The sequence below is a fragment of the Pieris rapae genome, chromosome 10 (assembly GCF_905147795.1).
Source record: "Pieris rapae chromosome 10, ilPieRapa1.1, whole genome shotgun sequence".
Taxonomy (NCBI): Eukaryota; Metazoa; Arthropoda; class Insecta; order Lepidoptera; family Pieridae; genus Pieris; species Pieris rapae.
In genome coordinates this window covers 1,509,400-1,525,045 of record NC_059518.1, presented here as the reverse complement: position 1 = coordinate 1,525,045, position 15,646 = coordinate 1,509,400, and the positions used below count along the sequence as shown (strand labels likewise).

Below are 15,646 nucleotides of genomic sequence, written 5' to 3'. Positions count from 1 at the left end.
GCAGCTGGTTCCACAAAGTGGTGGTGCGTATATATAACATAAATTGCTTCCTTATGATGCTTAAGTTTAACAAAAGATGCACGTAGACAATAGAGTTACCGATGTCTGCGACACCGCCTTTTGTCACAAGTGGATTAAAAGGGTTTTTTAAACGATAGTATCGCCTTTACACAACAACTATACTTAATTTGTACTTATTAAATAATAATACAAATTGACACCAAGGCCTCCATTGTCGTATTTTTCTCGCCACCTCAATGCTTCCGCCATTCATAATCTGAATATATTGGCTGAGATTGGCTCTACGTGTGCCAAGCAAAAACCACTGACGGAAGTCTACACTTTTGGATGTACCGCGCGCACATTTCAAATTGCTTAGCAAAGCGCCACTCACGCGAGCAATAGAAATAATAAACCAAATGTCTATTGAGGTTGTTTGTGTGTATTTGTTTGCACACTGGCGGAGTTCACAAGAGTTGCTTGCTATATTGTTAGTTATAATATTTAGGTTATTTTTTTAAAGAACAGGGGGCAAACGGGCAGGAGGCTCACCTGATGTTAAGTGATACCGTCGCCCATGGACACTTTCAATGCCAGAGGGCTCGCGAGTGCGTAAGGTATATAAATATATTATTTAATGTTTTTCGCCGTAATATGTATTTCTATCCAATTAGTAATAACTGTACAAAATAATGATGTGGAATAAGGAAAAACATTTTTTGGAGCCAAAGGCCTCGCTGGAGATGACGGCAGAGGCCGGATGGGATATATTTAATCCCTTGAGGAGGATGCTATTTGTGAGAACACGTTAGCCCCATCTCACCTCGCACGGACATTAATATTGATTTTTAATTATTATTATAATAATTTCTATGTAGGTTAAAAATAATGTAAATACTAAATAATTGTTGGTAATAAATAGTTTGTATACGAAAGTATGAAATAGTTACTTGAGCTTAATTTAGGTACTGCGGTACACTACATATATTAACGAATTATCTCCTGCAGCACCTATACATTAACAAATGATCCGATATATTGCGGCATAGCTCCATAAATTACCTGAGCACGCGTACATTCAATTCCTCGTAACAAATCGGCGGCCTCTCCAATTTCCGCTGACAAGACCTACATTACCGTGAGAGCCCTCTGTCATCAAGTTCCAACAGAATAAATCCCCTTCAAGAATAAATTAAGGTCTTTGTGGACTAGAATCATCCCCACTTTTCAAATCGCCCGCCAGAACCAGGTACACAAGTGGTTGCGCCAAATTTGCATTTTTTTTTTATCTTAATGGTTGCTCAATATATCCCTCCTTAATGTCCTTCCCTATGACGGCACTAGTACCGGAACGGGCTGTAGGTGACGCATAATAATGCGTCGACATTTAAAAAAAGGGAAATTGAGCAGCGGGTAGTATTAATTTGGACGCCTCGCATTGTGTTAATATTTGTTTCGGTCTCCGCACGCATCGTATCGTTTCATATAACCTTATTAATTATTTATCTTGTTTATTGTAATAATTGTTTTGTGCTATATATATCGGTGTCTGTGATAAAGTTAGTGAAGAAGCTCAAATCCAGCAGCAAGAAGCCACATCCAGACATAAGAAAGGAAGCCGAGAAGGTTGAAGGTACTGTGCCGTGTCCTTTCTTTCTTTCTCCAGTACAAGACCCAAATATTGAGCAACCGTATTAAGAAAATTACAGTCCACTTTAAATTGCAATAAATATAAATAATATAATCAACAACCAGCGCCGCCATTTTTTTTTTGGTCCTTGTCGAGCCGTATATGTATCATATCTCATAGTTAGGCATATTTATTTTCGTATATTTTCTTTCAATTTTGTTCGTTAGGTGAAATTGCCGGTGGGCATTTTTTATTACCTGTATAACGACAATTTTAATATAGATTTTAAATATTATATGTATTTATAAATCTATTATCCGTATTTCATATACCGTATTACGTATTACGTATTTAATAATATATTGTGCCTGATTTGGTGAGAATGATCATGCGTAACATTAGTACCTACATCACTTGTTTCTAAAAATTGTTTCATAGTGAACAATCGAAATAAATCTGTTTATAGTTTAATTTAATCGAATTGTTCATATTTAATTTTTTATTTTTTATTTTATAAAGTTAATTTTAAAACGATTATTAATTATTTGTAGATAATATGGACAAAAGAACAAGAACAAAGGCCGGTGAATGTTCACCAATCGAGTTAGAACATGTTCAAAGTTCCATATTATTATTACAAGCCCGACAAAATTCGTATTTTTCTAAGATGCAATCATTATACGATTTGTCGTTAAATATTAATAGTAAAGAAGACGAAAAAAATTTCCAAATTAAAACGTTTAATATACAAGTACTTCGTAGTGAATTTAATGAGTTAGTAACTCAATTAAATATTGAACAAATGAAGCATAACCCTCAGTTCACTCCTTCTTTTCAAACATGGGAGTCCTTTGAGGACCTGTACGTAACCATACAAAGTAAGCTGCAGGAAATTAAAAATACTTCACCTGAGGAGAAATTAGATCACCCGAAATTGAAATTGCCTCCAATTAAATTACCACAGTTTAATGGCGACCCAAATAATTGGACGTCGTTTTATGAAGCCTTTAACCATTTAGTGCATAATAATGGGTCAATTTCGAACTCAGAAAAGGTGTTTTATCTTTGTAGGCAACTAACAGGTAAGGCCCTAACTGTGATCGCTGGCATAAATCCAACCGCGAATAATTATAATTTAATTTATTCTACCTTGGTTGATAAATATCAAGATATACGGTCTCTCGGCTTTCAGTATTTAGATAATATATATAATTTCAAAACATTAACTAGTTCTTCTACAGAGGGTTTAAATAATTTTCTTGATAATTTTGTTACATCAATCGCAGCATTTGAAAACCTAGAAATACCTAATAAATTGAATTTTTTATTTTTATTTTTGGCACTTAAAAAATTAGATAACGAAACAATTATTTCATTTGAGAATTCTGTTAGAAAAGAAAAATTACCCTGTTACACGCAATTAGTCATGTTTTTAAGAGAACAGTGTAAAGTTTTGGATCGAACAAATTCTATTATTATTAAACCGGCTAATAATAAATATTCCAAAACCGTAAAATCTTTTGTAACTTCTATCACTGATACAACAAGTAAAATTTTAAAACCAACGCATACATACCTAAATACGCCGACTGCGCCTACGCAGCCGATGTGTTCCCTATGTAATACGCGACACGAACATTTGTATACATGCTCGACTTTTCGTAGCATGACCGCTAACGATCGTTTTAAATTTGTTAAGACAAATAATCTATGCGTGAACTGCTTAGGGAAGCACCGATTGGCTGTCTGTAATTCTTCTTCACGCTGCCGCCGGTGTAATAATTTACACCACAGCATGCTTCACTTTGATAATAATAACAGCGCCGCGGCCACGGGCACCACGTCTGACGACAGTACGTCACACACGGTACCTGCTAATAAAGGGCGAACTTCGATGACACCTGCGCAATCCCATGACGTCACATTGTGTTCCTTATCCAATTGTAATACATCCCGCACACCTACTACGGTGTTACTCGCTACCGCACGCGTTGTTGTTTTCGATTCGAAAGGTAGGGAACACCACGTGCGCGCTCTATTGGACAGTGCCTCGCAAAGTAATTTCACCAGTCGCAGCTTATGCCAGCGGTTGGGTTTAGAGACAAACCAGAAACCCTCATGTTCAATGGTTAAAGGAATTGGAGGCACTACTAAGTCAATTCAAAGTTCGGTTTCGGTGAAATTATTTTCCCGTTTTGATCTCAGTGTGTGTTTTAACATGGATTCGCTCGTAGTCGACAAGGTTACGGAGCGCTTGCCCACTGTGTCTGTGGACATTTCGTCGTTGATCAACTTTAATAATTTATCTTTAGCTGACGATGCCTACGCTGTCCCTGGAGATATTGATTTGTTGATTGGAGCATCAATCTTTCCTCACCTTCTTTTATCTCGTAAAGTTCAAGGTCAGTCTGATTGTCTCTCACCGCTCGCTCTAGAGACCGTATTAGGATATGTTATTGTCGGCTCTGCTCCTGCTCTAGTTGATTGCCACGCGTCTGTCTCATATTGTTGTGCTACAGACCCGCTTGACGCTGCCGTACGTAAATTCTGGCAGATAGAAGAAGTAAACGCCCCGAAACTATTGAGTCCAGATGATAAGGCATGTGAAGATATCTATAACAGCACGACTACCCGCGATGCGGATGGACGATACGTGGTCGCGCTCCCATTTAAAGGGGATGTATTTTCATTAGGTGATTCGTTTAAGAAATCTAAAAATCGCTTTCTTTGTCTAGAACGCAAAATGCAGGCATCACCTGCATTAAAGGAGGCGTATGATAACGTGATTAGTGAATATTTAAATAAGGGTTTTATTTCTCCCGCCCCTATAGACACTGAAGAAACTAGGAATTTACCCTCATATACAATACCTCACCATGGTATAATAAGAGAAGATAAACTTACTTCTAAATTACGCATCGTCCTGGACGGTAGTTCAAAGTCCAGTTCCCAAATCTCGCTTAATGACATTTTATATAATGGTCAAAATCTGCAAGGAAACTTATTTCATATTATTGTTAATTTTCGCTTATATCGTATCGCTCTCTCCGCTGACATTCGCCAAATGTTTCTTTGCATTGGAGTTCGGCCATGTGACCGAAGGTTCCAACGCATTCTGTATCGCTTTTCACCGCAAGAACCCTTGAAGGTTTATGAATTTAACCGCGTTTGTTTTGGACTGAAGTCTAGTCCGTTTCACGCTCTTCGTACCATAAAGCAACTAATTTTGGATGAAGGCGCTTCTTATCCGCGAGCACAGCAAACAGTCAACACAGGTTTGTATATGGACGATTTTGTCTACAGCATTGACAGTGAAGATGAGGCTATTTCCACCGCTGCGGAAGTAATCGCATTGATGAAAGCCGGACAATTTGATCTTGTTAAATGGACAAGCAATTCTCAAAGAGTCTTGGATTCTATTACGCCGTCGCATCGTCTTTCCGCTGTTAAGGAGTTTGACGACTCTGATTCGCATAAAGTACTAGGGCTGTGCTGGTCACCCGCAACAGATAATTTTAGCCTTAAAATCTGTACAACCGCTGAATCGTGTACAAAGCGTACTATATTGTCGTGTGTCGCTAGAATATGGGACGTCATGGGATTTGTTGCACCCGTAGTTTTATACGCAAAACTTCTCATAAAAGAACTTTGGTTGTGTGAGTGTGATTGGGATGATGTGCCACCCAACCACATCATTCAACAGTGGTCCCGTTTCAAGGAGGAACTTCCTCTTCTTGGCAAAATAAAAATTCCACGACATGTTGGCATTACGTCCGGTGATGTTGTAACCGTGGTGGGCTTCGCGGACGCAAGTGAAAGGGCCTACGGAGGAGTTGTCTACTTTCATGTAAGAGACAGTAAAGGCCTTCGCAAAAACTCATTTAGTCTGATAAGCGCTAAATCTAAAGTGTCACCTCGTAAGGTCGTTTCGCTAGCGCGTCTCGAGCTTTGTGCAATATTAGTCCTAAGCAACTTAATTGTTAATGTGATGAATGCTTGTAATAATAGAATTAATATTGATCGTGTTTACGCTTTCTCGGATTCGACTGTAGCTCTTTGTTGGGTGCATTCTTCGCCCCATCGTTGGGATACTTTCGTTGCTAATAGAGTTTCTAAGATTCAGAATGAATTTCCACCGCAAACATTCTATCACGTCGCTGGCCATGAAAACCCCGCTGATTGTTTATCTCGTGGTCTTAGTCCCGCACAAATCATTGATCATCCGCTTTGGTTCTCCGGTCCTCAATGGATTCTATCACATCCAAGTTTTTGGCCTGTCACTGATTTTAATCCATCGACCGTGTCTCAGCCTCCAGAAGTAAAGAAGCATGTAACTCTTGTCACAACTGAAGATTGTAAAGAGGCTGAGAAAAGCTTTTTAATAACCTTTGCAGCCCGGTTTTCATCATGGTCGAAGCTTTTACGTAGTGTTGTTTACATTTGTCGGTTTATTAAATTATTGCCTCGACGTGATATCATAACCGCAGCAGATTTGGATTACGCGGAGAATTTGGTACTGACTGACCTACAACGGTCCCACTTCTCCGACGAAATCGCCAACCTACGTACAGGAAAGCGATGTACCCGTGCGTTTCAGCGTCTCAAACCATTCCTTCAGAACAAACTTGTTAGAGTCGGAGGACGGCTTAGTAACGCCAATATAAGATTTGATAGTAAACATCCAATTATACTTCCTCGGAAAGGCCATATCCTGAACCTATTAGTGGATTACCACCACAAGTTAAACTGCCATGCAGGTCCGGAGCTACTGATGTCTATACTGCGTCAAAGGTATTGGATTTTGTCCGCTCGAAATTTAATTCGTAGCCGGGTTCACAAATGTTTACCCTGTTTTCGACTCCGCGCTAAACCAAATTTTCCTGAAATGGCCGATCATCGCTCCTGCCGAGTTACACCAGTCGCTAAACCCTTCGTACATACTGGCACTGACTATGCGGGTCCTTTTAAAGTTAGTAGTTCTCGTGGACGCGGAATTCGTTCATTCAAGGCATACGTATGCCTTTTTGTGTGCTTAACCACCCGCGCTGTCCACATAGAAGTTGCAGGTGATTTGAGCACAGCTAGCTTCCTTGGAGCTTTTAAGCGTTTTCTATCGCGCCGTGGTCCCGTGGCTCGCGTGTACTCAGACAACGGCACTAATTACGTAGGCGCAAAGCGCACGCTTTCGGAGTTACACGACTTTTTAGTTTCAAAACATTTTAACTCTGAGTTTGGTCACGTATTAGCTGAAACTCGCATTGATTGGTCATTAAATACTCCAGCTGCTAGTCATTTTGGTGGCAATTGGGAAACCAATATTAAGAGTCTTAAAACTCATTTATACCGGGTGATAGGTGATCAAATTCTAACGTTCGAGGAGTTCAGCACGGTACTTGCACAGATCGAGGCAGTGATGAACTCGCGGCCACTGTGTCGCACGCTATCCAATGATCCTTCGGAACCTCTCGCGTTAACACCCGCTCATTTTTTAAACTTAACACCGCTTAAGTATCTACCAGCTAGAGAAATCGAAGAAGATAGGTTACATTTGCTTTCACGCCATGAGTTAGTTGATAAGCTAGTGCAGTCCTTCTGGAAGCGCTGGAAGGCTGACTACCTTCATACATTGCAAATGCGGAACAAGTGGAACACGCCAGTTAACCCAATTTCTAACGGCGATGTTGTTATTGTTATTGTTGACAATGCACCGCCGCTTCACTGGCCGTTAGGAATAGTGGAGGAAGTTTTCCCTGGTTCAAACGGTGTCACACGTGTGGTCCGCGTTCGTACGGCTACAGGTTCCTACATACGTCCTGTAGTACGTCTCTGTCCCTTACCTCGAGAATAGTTAGTTTACATTTGTATAGATTAGATTAATAGATCACTAGGTAGATTAGTACGCTTAATGAACTTTTCGATTATTGTATTCTAGTTTATTTTATTGTTTATTGTTTTTTTATTTTGAAGGCCACCCTTCAAGCCCGGGGGAATGGTTGCGCCAAATTTGCATTTTTTTTTTTATCTTAATGGTTGCTCAATATATCCCTTCTTAATGTCCTTCCCTATGACGGCACTAGTACCGGAACGGGCTGTAGGTGACGCATAATAATGCGTCGACATTTAAAAAAAGGGAAATTGAGCAGCGGGTAGTATTAATTTGGACGCCTCGCATTGTGTTAATATTTGTTTCGGTCTCCGCACGCATCGTATCGTTTCATATAACCTTATTAATTATTTATCTTGTTTATTGTAATAATTGTTTTGTGCTATATATATCGGTGTCTGTGATAAAGTTAGTGAAGAAGCTCAAATCCAGCAGCAAGAAGCCACATCCAGACATAAGAAAGGAAGCCGAGAAGGTTGAAGGTACTGTGCCGTGTCCTTTCTTTCTTTCTCCAGTACAAGACCCAAATATTGAGCAACCGTATTAAGAAAATTACAGTCCACTTTAAATTGCAATAAATATAAATAATATAATCAACAACCAGCGCCGCCAACAAGTGATTTACGAATATGTTTGACCTGATTTCTCGTTCAAGTTTATATTGTATGACTTCCCGAATTCGAAATTTAAATAAGTGACAGATTATCAAGGTTGACATGTAGTTAAATTACGGTTTTCCCCAATAACACCATCTTCAGTTTTGAGATTTGCTTGATCTGTGATGTCCTAAAAATTTCATTTGAAAAACAAAGTCTTATAAATACATTTCCAACTGAGCCCTTTGGAATAAATTATATGCAATGTTAATTAACGGGATTATTAATAAAATAGCCGCAATTTTTTATGTTTTATCACTTTCAAATATAATGAGACATGCAAGTGATAATGACACCGTGTGTTTATATTATACGATTATGAAAGGATTTAACAATTAGTTTGACTGATATGAGTTAAAAATTTTATATTGAGGTAGACCTATTTGTTTGTACACTGGCTGATTTCACAAGAGTTTCTTGCTATATTGTGAGTTATAAGATTTAGGAATCTAAGTTTAATTTTTTAATGTTTTTATGTAGGATAATTGGTGTGGAAATTATTTTGGAGTTCTATCGAATTAGCAGTAACTGTTATGATAGAAAAATGTAGTGCAAAATAAAAAATCAATAAAATAACTTTTTACCTAAACCGTAATATGCAAATATAATATTGGGTTGGGTTGCATGATAATTAAATACGCATAGCCACAGAATAATCAATGTTACTAAATCGTTCAGTTTTGACATGAAATCATAAGTTTTTAGATATGAATCATATTAGTAATAGTTTGTAAACACTACTAAAGTATTGAAAATGACTATGCGAGTTTATTTTAAAATATTTAATACGTACTAATTCAAAATATTAGTTACAATTTCGTATTTTTTAGTATAGGGGGCAAACGAACCTATGCTAATAAAGTTTAGTCATTTTGGTGCGTTGCCGGCCTTTCAAGAAGTTGCGGAAAGTGTTACGAATTCGGCATTAAACAAATATGTAGGGAAAATCTGGAAGCAATTAATTCTGTAAATAACTTTATTTCAATAAAAGTAACAAGAAAATAGATATAGGAATACGTCTATATATCCCAACGACTATTATGTTGAAATGAGGGTAAAGACCAACTCACGTAATGGGCATTGGACCCTCAGAATCCCTTAAATGAAGTCTCGTTGGATAGTTAAGTTTAACAAAGCTAAATGCAGCTGAGATGAAATTACATCCCTGTGAACAATGCGAACGGTGCGAGCACAATTTAGTTCGCTTTGTTTAATTTATATCCGTTAGTAAAACTAAGTACTATACTGCACATATATGCTTTGTAGATGAAGGAAAATCGTGACCAAATCCGTCTAGCTTCGACCCAAAATTCGACAACTTATTAAAGAAACTAATTCAAAGTGACCTACTACTGAATGGTGGGCGTTTCAGCCCCATCTGCATAAATCGATTTTAAACAAAAATACTAGGAAACAATAGTTAGTATATATCAAAGAAATGAATTCAAATAAGAGAAACAAAAAAATAATTTAATTACGGACTGCTTGGCTGAGTACATTTTCCTTTTTAAAATTTAACTCCCATTGCACGTATTAATATTACGTCGTCACATTTTTATCCTTGTATTAAAAATTTTAATTATAAAATTTCTAAAATTTCACGTACAGTGTGTACGTATACCGTGATACTTGTGTACTTGCGAGTACACAACAAGTATCCAATCTTTATTATTAACCGCATTTTAAATCAACTATTTAATGAAATTCCACAATATTTATGAGAAATATTTTGCCCAATCATTCGTTTATTCATGGCTTATGAATGCAAAGTCGTAAAAATTTTCGGCGCCGGCATTTTATGCCTATTTTATGGCATTGTCTTCGTAAATGTTGTCCAAGCTTTATTAGCCTGTAAAAAATGACATTACGATTATACTTCATGAATGTGCCCGCGTTAAAAGAGCAGGTAGACGAAATACGTTATGAATAAATTGATTTAATTCACAGTTACCCAGAGAAACTTTATCCCTGTCTCTTTTCACTTAACTCTTTCTCTATCTTCCTTTAAATCTTTACTGTATAAGCATTTCCTGTCCATAGCGTATCGCTAATTTTCGTACTAACTGATGTTACAGATTTTCTTGTGATCTTTTTTTTATATTGTACTCAGCTTGTTTTATTCCATTAGTATTGTTTGTTGTTATTATAGTGCTTAATTTTAATTTACTGCCAATACTAATATCCCTGACAGCGGCCAAGAAAAGTATGTGGCAATGTAGTTTATTATTAGCTATATAAAAATTAATAAATAAATAAATCAGTGGCGCTACAATCTCTTTAGGTCTTGGCCTCAGATTTCAGAATCTATTTCATGGTCATTTTTAAAACTTATAGGCAAGTAGCCGATCAGCCTCCAGTGCCTGACACACGTCGTCGACTTTTTGGGTCTAAGACATGTCGGTTTTCTCACGATTTTTTCCTTCGCCGATCGAGCAAATGTTAAATACACCCATAGAAATAAATTCCATTGGTGCCGGAGATCGAACCTTCGACCTCAGGTATGAGAGTCGCTCGCTGAAGCCACTAGGCCAACACTGCTTCCATATAAAAATTGCTAGTTCAAAAATGGAGTTAGTATTTTCATTAAACAATGAATATCTTTATTTCTTTACGATTTCTAAGAATTTAACACTCTCTACACTTTAATCAACCAACTAACTGATATTATGAAGAAAATAATGTAAAAGAAATTTAATAAAAAAGCCAATAGTGAAACATTGATGTCACACCATTTATGACTTTACTCTATATTCATGTAAAATAATTTAATTTAAACGAAACATGGATTTGGGATAGTTTAAAGCAAATAGAAACAAACTTTTAATTAATTAGTTTCACGAACGTTATTAATATGCCAAAATGTGCTGCCACTGTGCAAGCAAATTAATTAAGATAAAAAGCAAACAGCGTAAATAGTGTTCATCTCTCGTCCATTTGCCGTTGTTTTACAATTTAATGTACAAAATAGTGTACAAGCCGAAATGTATTTAAAAATAAGTAAGTACTTTCTTTCTAACTATATTTCAGTTGGCTGCCATCACACTGTTGGAGTTTTCGAAGCTTAGAGCATTTTAAGTTCAGGAATACCGCACAGAAACAATAAATTATAGTTTAGAATGTTAACTATAAATAGTTAATTTCTTTGTGCGAACACATGTCACCTTTCATTGGACACCAGCGCTTATACTCTGTTACTTTACTTTGTATATATGTGGGTAATGTTCGCTGTCATTGCTTGTGGCGGCGTCCATGCGTTGGGTAGTCTAAAATATGGCTGGCCATGCGTCATACTCGAGAACGGGTACTACTTGTGGTGATTGGTCGTACTTGAATTCGTGCATGCGGTGATATTAGTTATTTTGACTATGTATTTGTGTGTTGTTCCCACAAGATTGTAAGTGCGTGCTCCTATTTCACCATGCCTCCTGCTGATAAAGGACAAATTTTTGTTTTTAAATAATTTAATATTATTTATTACTTCATATGTCATGTGGATGTCACATGGTGTAATTACTTACGTCGTTTCGTACAAACGCTGTGTAAAACAAAATACTTAGCAATTAAAAACAGTGGCGAATGTGGTAAATGTAAACGCTGGTGGTGGTCTTCTGCTCTTCTTCGTTGCCTCAGTGTTACACGCCCCATGTTTCTTTCCATTCCTCTGTAGTATGTTCTCAACTAATTTTTTAATTATCGTTTGGCCTAGTTAGGATTATGTATGTCATTTTCTAAATAAAGAATTTTGATTTTTAAAATATATCCAATATAAAATTAAAAAATACAAATATATTGAAAATTCTCAAGCAATTTTTGTAAACTTGCTATTGAAGGTTTTTTAGTTAGTTTTACAGGAGTTGTGGAAATTAAGAATGTAACTGGGTGGGATTTATAGCTGACACTATTTCCGTATAGAATGCAGTAACAGGCCAAACCTACCGCAACTGCAAATTCCTGTGATGAATGAGTTTCCCGTGAATTAATACAGCCTCGAGATAAAAGATGTTATTAAGGGGAACACTCCATTCTCTCGCTGCATTTTAAAACCTTATTATATGAGTTTTAAAGAAAACAACATTGTATGCGAGAACATTATATTTGAATTTTTATTATAATCGTTTTAGTCTATATAAAAGTAATTTTACTAATGAGCTATATTTCAGTGGACGGTAAGTGACAATTATTTTACGGTAAACTTTAAATGGTTCTAACTACATTACCCCTATGAAAACTTTTAATCTTAGTTCTTTGGCACAAGTCTAAGATTCAAATTCCAGCAAAACAATATTTATTTAGGATTAGGGGCAACAGAATCTTTATCCGATCACTGTCGGTTACAGATAGATTGCCTACGGATATAACGGAATGATCGCAAAGCATATATAAGTATAATCATGGGTTCACCTAGAAGTGTCCATCATAGTGGTGAAGCGCAGAACTAATCTGACTGTAAAACCGCTGGTTGTCGATGATTAAATTCGTTGAATACGTTCAAGTGGAAGGAGCTGGTAATGGAGAGCTGGTGTGGAATCTGCACTTTAAAGAGTTGCAAGCTGTAGCCTGAAGTTAAGTACCGTCTCGCCTTGCTGAACACACCAACTTCCATATACGCTCACTTGATCTGGATTTCTAGACTATTGGAATAGGCCTGCTGAAAGCTGTACACAGAATCTATATGCAAAATAAGGGAGTTTTATTGTTTAGTATTTATGCTTACCATTTTGTTTAATTATAAGGAAGCTGTTTAGATTACATGCCAGTCACAGTTTTATCTATATTGGAAGCAATTTTCTTTATACCGATAATGATCGCAACGAACATATTGTGTACATGTGAGCCCTGGCGTGGTGCCATACATCAAGATTTTCTATCTCTGTATAAGGCATACTCGCAACAAATCATTTGTGATTTATATTTAGATATAAAAATATAATTATCTGCTGTTTTCATTAGTCCTGTCCTAATTTTAAAATGACGCTGTAAATAAAATGTTGCAAAATCAATATGATCCGATAATGTGTAAAAAATTGGTGAGAATTTACTTCTTTAAATATGATGATATTTACCAGTAGGCGTGCGCGCGTAAGCCGTTCAAGAAGCACTTGCTTATTTAAATGTACAGATGTGCTCTGTTTATTTGCTTCTGTCAGCCGGGAGGTTATACAACCTTCAGGTTCACTTTTGAAAACCAGACACTATCACATCTCAGAATCGGTACATTTAACAGCTATAAGAATAATAAACATAAAAAATGATGAATTGGAAATCAATATATTTAGTGTTATTAAAGATACAATTCGCAAGCTGAGGTGACTAGAACTAAGTTTTATTACTAGTTAAAAAATAAAACTGAAAAATTGTCTGTTACAATGGTATATTATTTTTTAAATAAAATATTTAATTATACATAAACAATTTTATGGAAAAGTATTTACAATATTCTTAACCTACATCGTAGTCATAATAATAATTAAAAATGGACAAAATTATATAGATTTTATTCCCTTAGATTAGACTCTTGGACCATGCGATTCATGCGCACAGGCATAACTAAAGATTCACCTCAGAACTGGTTTTTTCCTTGCTAAGCTAATAAGTAATAATAAAGGAACCCTGCCCCAGGGACCATGCTTGTTAAATTAAGTTTAGTTTTCTATTTATTTGTTAAACAATTAATATTGAAATGAAATGCAATGAATTGAAATCGTTTATTTGCTATTAGATAGTGGCACAATTAGATATAATTATAATAAAAATCCGCACAATCCACCATATATAAATTGAATAGAAGCATTTACATATAGACGTAATAATAGGAAAGTTAAGTTAATTAAAATTGGTGTTAAACTTATGATCTAGATACTCGCCCACGCTATAAAAGCACCCTGCCTTTAAAAACCTAATCACCTTAATATTACTTAATTTTATTATACAAATCGGATAAACCCAAAATTGATATATTCGAACCTGTTACACATTCTACATTCCGTAATACTCGCGTGACATAGATTAGCAACATTACCTTTATTTTAGAATGCTAAAGGAAACTTTATCATAATATTCATAGCATGTAAAGGCATATTGAATCCCATCCCCTGAATACTAAAACGCCTATTCATATTGTATCAGAATGTTCGCGTGACAACAAACGTGTCTTATACTTGGCATAATCCCAAATTGCTGAAAAGGTAACATAACTCTCTATTTACCTTTTATTTGACGTGACGTAAATTATAATAATGGTGGTTTTGGCAAAAAAACAAAAAAAAAACAAAACACTGGAAACATTGGAAGGAATGGAATACAAGCGAACCGAGTAGCTGAGTTTTGAGAATTAGAAAGATTAACATCTGTACAGTGTAAAGGTTTTGGGAAATACAAATTATATTTAAGGCGAACAATGTTTTATCGGATAAACGTACCTCGTTTACACTGTAAATATATTGTGAAGAGCCGATTAGTTGGTTTCTAATCTAAGTCACACGAGTATTAAGACAATGTAAGTGCGTGCTCCTATTTCACCATACTTCCTGCTGCTAGAGGACAAATCTTAGTTTTTCATTTATTTTATTATTCTTTATTACCTAAGATGTCATATGGAACATGGTGTAATGGTTGAGCTCCTTACAAATTTTGTGTAGAACAAAAAATTTGGCAATCAAAGAGAGTGGCGGAGAGTTTAATGCCAGTTCTTCTCTTCCGTTCGTTAAGGCAGTTTTGGTCGCAGCACCGCTATTTGAAGATATGTGGATTCTGGAGTTTCCTCACTTAAACGGTCCTTTTGATCGTTGTGCATAACACGACTATATACAATACCACTATATGGAACCAGATATCCACTGAAGTATTTCTGAATAAAGAACATCCCAATTTTAGCAGACCGGCGACGCACTCGCGAGCCTTCTTAGACGTGTTGAATGAATAGACTTAGATAGAATAGAAATAAATCGAGATGCTATGAAGAAATGTTTTGGGACTCTTTTTATTAAACTTTTTTATGCCCAGTATTATATGATAATCACACAAATATAAAGAATAAATTTTAATGAGGTTATGCAATGGCAATGAGGAGACATTTATTTATTTATTTCGTAATTCTACAACTAACATACATTATAAACAATTTCACTAAGGGCCTATTTCACAATGTCCGGATAAGTTCCAAATAAGCTATTAGTTACTTATTGGTATGATAAATAGTATTTTTGCGTTTGACGACTGTCAGATAGCGCTATACGTCATGAAATTCGAAGTATCTTATTTGGAACTTTTATCTTTCGAATAATTTATGTGTTGCATAGCTATTTGGCACTTTATCCATACATTGTGAAACAGGCCCTTAATATACGAGCCAAAGATGGAATATATAATTACAAAAAGGTTCAAAAGTCACAAAGAAACTATCATATGTTATATTCAAATACTGTCAAAACAGTAACTTTGGGCTTGCCAGAATCAAGCTCTCAGATTAAGCTGTCA

The 15,646-nt window shown here is 36.1% G+C and overlaps 1 protein-coding gene across 1 annotated transcript; it reads left to right on the top strand.

The window, feature by feature from the left end:
• Positions 1–3,735: 3,735 nt before the first annotated feature.
• Positions 3,736–11,235, top strand: LOC123689508. Its single transcript, XM_045629840.1, has 2 exons — positions 3,736–4,905; positions 11,198–11,235. The coding sequence occupies exons 1-2, from the start codon at positions 3,756–3,758 to the stop codon at positions 11,233–11,235; spliced, it is 1,188 nt and encodes a 395-aa protein (XP_045485796.1). The 5' UTR covers positions 3,736–3,755.
• Positions 11,236–15,646: the final 4,411 nt, after the last annotated feature.